This window comes from Austrofundulus limnaeus, unplaced genomic scaffold, assembly GCF_001266775.1.
Source record: "Austrofundulus limnaeus strain Quisiro unplaced genomic scaffold, Austrofundulus_limnaeus-1.0 Scaffold34, whole genome shotgun sequence".
In the NCBI taxonomy this organism is placed as follows: domain Eukaryota; kingdom Metazoa; phylum Chordata; class Actinopteri; order Cyprinodontiformes; family Rivulidae; genus Austrofundulus; species Austrofundulus limnaeus.
The window spans coordinates 409,373-414,582 of NW_013952436.1; the positions used below are offsets into that span (position 1 = coordinate 409,373).

At 40.3% G+C, this 5,210-nt stretch overlaps 1 protein-coding gene across 1 annotated transcript in view; it reads left to right on the plus strand.

Annotated features, from left to right (window-relative positions):
* The window catches only part of nsdhl (NAD(P) dependent 3-beta-hydroxysteroid dehydrogenase NSDHL), an 8,384-nt gene extending 5,956 nt beyond the window's left edge, over nt 1-2,428 (plus strand). The window contains exons 6-7 of the mRNA XM_014006059.1: nt 1,259-1,361; nt 1,488-2,428. Of these exons, the coding sequence (XP_013861513.1) occupies nt 1,259-1,361; nt 1,488-1,820 (436 nt within the window). The 3' untranslated portion in view covers nt 1,821-2,428. The remainder of the gene's footprint in view (nt 1-1,258; nt 1,362-1,487) is intronic.
* Nucleotides 2,429-5,210: the final 2,782 nt, after the last annotated feature.

Here is a 5,210-nt window from a genome sequence, read left to right on the forward strand (position 1 = left end):
GAAAAAAATCGTAGAATACGAAAACATTGGTGAATGCCACAAATTCTCCTAAATCACTCGTWCGCACAACTTAAGAACAAATCTATGCGTACGAACGGTTCTTGCAATGAGGCCCATTGTCTCACACTGTGCTGCAAAGATATCTTTATATTCTGTTTAGGATTTTCTATGACATTTCTGAATTATTACATCAGTCTTTGCGATGGAACTTCCAAATATGGTCTGGACTCACCACCTACAATTTAATCGTTTTTCAGTGTCCTGTGGTTCTGAGTCAGACTCTKGCTCCAACATGTAAGGCTGGATGAACAAGTCTTCTTTTTTAATTAATTAAATTTATGCATCTAGATAACTGTAACCCTCTCTATCAAACTAGAATGAACCAGTCTGGGGGGAGTGGGGGGGGTGGAACTCCTCGTTTGGATTTAAAGGAACAGCATCAAAACGAGCTGCTTTGAAAGAAACCTCAACAAAGGCGTAAAAGAGGGCCTGGTAAAGTTAAAATAAGAAGAAATTCAGACCAAAGCATTGTAGTTCCACTTTATGTAGACCCCAACTGAATGATTTAATTGTGACAAAAGAAGGATCTAAAAGCATATGTCTACTTTTAAAGGAAGTTGAATAAAAGATAATAAAAATATTGCATCAAGGGTATAGAACAATTCTCCATAAGGATATAGGGCTGTATATTGGCAAGAATTTGTTGTTATGGTACATGATATAGTCGGTGTATAGAACACACCATGCTGCATAAAATCAGATTAAATTCAGTTTATTTTTATTCGTTCAGAAGAACACTGAAACGGTGAGAACTGCATTTGCATTTCCCATTTCGTCTTGCATTAAACCTTAATTAAAAATCAACACGGTGCTTTTGAAAATCAATACAGTGTCAAGAAATGAAATATCCTAATATTTTAGTGTATTGATATTTTCTTCCACCCCATAAGGAAACAAGGCAATCAAAGTAGCCCTCTGCTTTTCTTATTTACCTCCATCCGCATGTTCTGTCTCCTCAACTGAAGGTTGATCAGTCAGTTTTGCAGATATTGAGTGAAAAATGTGGTTTGGTAGCTGAGTGTCCTCCCCAGCCCATWCTCCAAGCACCAACAGTTTAATGGGATTGTGCATAACTTAATTTTCAAGATTTAACCTAAAACGGCTCCAACTCGGTCATTTCTCAGTGTAAGTTATAGTTTTAAAACTCTGTAATGAAAAGTGCTTTTCTTTTTCTGAGTGTTTCGTGTGTTTTCTCCAGAGACGGGACCAATTTAGTAGATTTCACCTTTGTGGAAAATGTTGTTCATGGACACATCTTGGCTGCTGAGTGCCTGAGACCGGACTCTCCCATCTGTGGCAAAGTAAGACCTTGACATTTTTGACACATCTGTTCAGAAGAATCATTTGCATCAGTGCTTATTTTCCACGTTGTTTCTCCAGTTTTGCGAGRTCTTTAACCCTGTACGTTCCTCCTCCTCCCCTCCCAGCCGTATCACATCACCAACGACGAGCCGATCCGCTTCTGGGACTTCATGTCTGAGATGCTGGTGGGTCTGGGTTACGCTGCTCCACGCTTCCACGTACCGTACGGGCTCGTCTACAGCCTGGCCCTGCTCCTCTGGCTGCTCACCTGGATCCTGAGCCCTCTGGTGTCGCTCAAACCAACCTTCACGCCCATGAGGGTGGCTTTGGCTGGAACCCATCACTACTACAGCTGCGAACGAGCCAAAAACGACATGGGCTACAAACCGGTGGTCAGTCTGAAGGAGGGGATCGCTCGYACGGTGCAGAGTTACCCTCATCTCAGACACGGTGCTTAACGGTACAAATTGGCATTGTTACAGAAAACCACATCTTTGCACTGAAAGGACAATTCACCGTACTTCTCTTTGTGCCTTCTCACTCTTTTTCCACCAGCAGATGGCAGCAAGTGATTCTTGTTTTGCATCACATCACTTTTTTTTTTTGAACAGTAAAGACACCATTTATGATATTGTWTGACCTCACATTGAGTTCAGTTTTGCTTTAATTTCTGTGCTGAACGTGTGCTGAGAGGTCAAAATGCCTCATTTATTCTCACTCAGCTCGGGAGGAAGAGCTGAAGGTTTAACTTTCCCAGTCCAGTGAGGCACTGAAAACCACTTAGCCTCTGGTGTGTGTGTGTGTGTGTGTCTGTGTGTCTGTGTGTCTGTGTGTGTGTGTGTGTGTGTAACAGAGAAAATACACTCTGTTGTTGAAAATAGGACAGTAAAAGCCAAAACCAGATGTTTTTTTGATTGGTCAACTAAAGGCATCATATAAATGCAGTTCTTTTACTATTGATCAGTTTCTCTCTAGCCAAATAAATGTGATAATAATCTGAGATGTTTAAWTTTTTTTTTTACATTTAGTGTTGCCTTCCCTTTTTAATAAAGCATAAATAAATAAAGGTCCTCCGAGGATCACTCTTTAGATTTCTTTAGTAAATCCATCAGGTCTTGTTCTCAAACATCAGCTCCAAAATGATCAGAAAATTATAAGGAGTCCTCACAGGACTGACTACATATTACAAARGCAGATTTTTGCTCACATTTTAAAACTTGGTTTGTTTCATATTTGTTCTAAAACATTTCCTGTTCACAAATGCAGACATTGATGTTTCTTCTCGGCAGTAATGAGGTTATTTCCTTGTTTGTGATTCTAGGCTGATGCTCTGTGATCAATAATCCCTTAGTGAGCTATTAGCTGTTTTCTACAGAAATTCACTTCACACCACATGGTACCGTTGAAATACGTCGTGATTTGATTGATGCAGTTCATTTTGAAAATATGTGATGTTGCAACGACAAACAAAATGAACCTTACAAGATGTGACGACTCCACCCTTAGATTTCCTGGTAATCCTCTGATCCGTATWATCTCAAATGCACAATCCATATATTGACGATTCGGTTTAATAAAACATTCATCTCCCCAAAGAGTTTTCAATGATTGTTCCTTACATTGTATATCTTTTGTGTACAAAAAGACCAGCATCTTCAGCTTTTTATTGGCCCTGCAGGAACTCTCATAACAGTCCATGGTCAGTTAGACTAAACAACAAGGCATTTTTGGGAACTGTTGGATATAAATTTAAATAATGTTGTGTAAAATATAGTTTTTGTACTCTTGTTAAGAAAATATGCCAAACTAAGAGCTGATACATTTTTCCCCCTGCTGTAAAAGTCCCAGCGATCTARAGAATGCTTCACTTAACAAAAAAAAAACATCAGATAGACCTAAGTGGATTTTTTTTAACTTCAGAGTTCAGTAAGAAAAAAATTGTATAGGTCTTCTGGACGGGTTCTTCTCTAATGAAACGTTTCGTCTCTCCTCCAAGAGACTTCTTCAGTCTGAGAGTTTCAGGCAAAATTCAGGCTTTTAAGCCCWGCCTCCATGTGACTGATACTCACATGGAGGCAGACAGACAGGAAACACAGACAGGATTCCATGCAACCTTCAGGTGAAAATGAAGACCCCAAACCCAGACCCAAACCAGTGGTTATTCCGTATGTTGCGGGTGTTTCGGAGAAACTGAGACGTTTATTTTCTAAACATGATGTCCCAGTGGCTTTCAAACCCCAAAACACATTACGGCAAAGGCTGGTTCACCCCAAAGATCCGGTGCCCCGGCACAAACAGAGCAATGTTGTATATGCTGTTAAGTGCCAGGAGGACTGCGACCAGTTATACATCGGGGTAACAAAGCAACCACTGTTCAAAAGAATGTCCCAACACAGACGAGCTACATCTAATGGCCAGAACTCTGCAGTGTTCACTCATTTACAGGCCAGCGGTCACTCTTTCAGAGATGAGGATGTTCTCATTCTTGATAGAGAGGAACGTTGGTTTGAGAGAGGAGTAAGAAGCCATTTTTGTGAAGAAAGACCGTCCATCATTAAACAGAGGTGGAGGCCTCCATTTTCAGTTGTCCCCCTCCTACAGTGCTGCTATTGCCAGTATCACTCCACCCCCTGTTAACAATAGGTGTTAATTAGGTGTCAACGATAGCCATGTGATGTGAGTATCAGTCACATGGAAGCAGTGCTTAAAAGCCTGAATTTTGCCTGAAACTCTCAGACTGAAGAAGTCTCTTGRAGGAGAGACGAAACGTTTCATTAGAGAAGAACCCGTCCAGAAGACCTAYACAATTTTTTTTCTTTTTGATTTTTTACCTGGATTACTGAGATGCATCAGGACATTCAGAGTTCAGTCTTTCACACCTCATTCCTAGTAAAGTGACTATTGTTTCTGTTATCTTTCAAAAGAGATCAGCCATAAAATCTGTATTTATAGAAGAGTTTCTTTTTTTCAATTTATTCACAGTGGCTAGTCATTTAATACTAGTTAACTAAAAATAAATGAGGGACATTAAATGTGTATATTTTGAGCCGGSTCTTGGGTTTGTGTGAAACTTGCAACTTTCTGTGTAAAACAAAAACCGGTGCAGGACAAAAGCTCACAGTCTGGTGTTATARAAACATAAAAATTCTATAATCGTTTGCTTCCTTGAAAAGCAGGTACTGATGTGATTGCTTTGTAGAGCTGTTGCCTCTCAGCAAGAAGGTTGCCGGATCAAAACCCCGCTGGGGACCTTTCTGGGTAGAGTTTGCGTGTTGTTTCTGTGCATGTGTGGGTTTTCTCTTGGAAGTCCAGTTTCCTTCCACAAACCAAAAGCACGACTGTTAGGCTATTTGTTCATTTTAAATTGTCCCTAGGTGCGAGTGAGAGAGGGAATGGTTTGTCTCTACGTGTCCCTGTGATGGACTTGTGACCTGTCCAGGGTGTCCTCTCGCCCCTCAYACAGTGACTGCTGGATATGGGCTCCAGTGACCCTGAAAGGAAGAAGGRGATAAAAATAATGGATGTGTGTGTGTTTTTGTCTGTTTTCAAAATATCTTACGCACCAGTGGGCAGGTCCTAATGAAATTTTCACAAAGCTGWACACCTACAACTGTTTAATCCAATTCAAGATGGTTCAGCTAACTGACTTAAAACTCTGTCGTGATGGACGGTGTACAGTGTGCAGTCCTCTTTGGTTCCCAAAGTTGGGCTTGGGACCCAATTATGGGTCATGAAGCACCTTGGATAATCTCCAGAAATCAATTTAAAGGGTAATAAAATAATTGCTGATGTAATATTTTCCCTATAATTACAAAACCACAAAATAAGTAAAAAAATAAGTATTTATA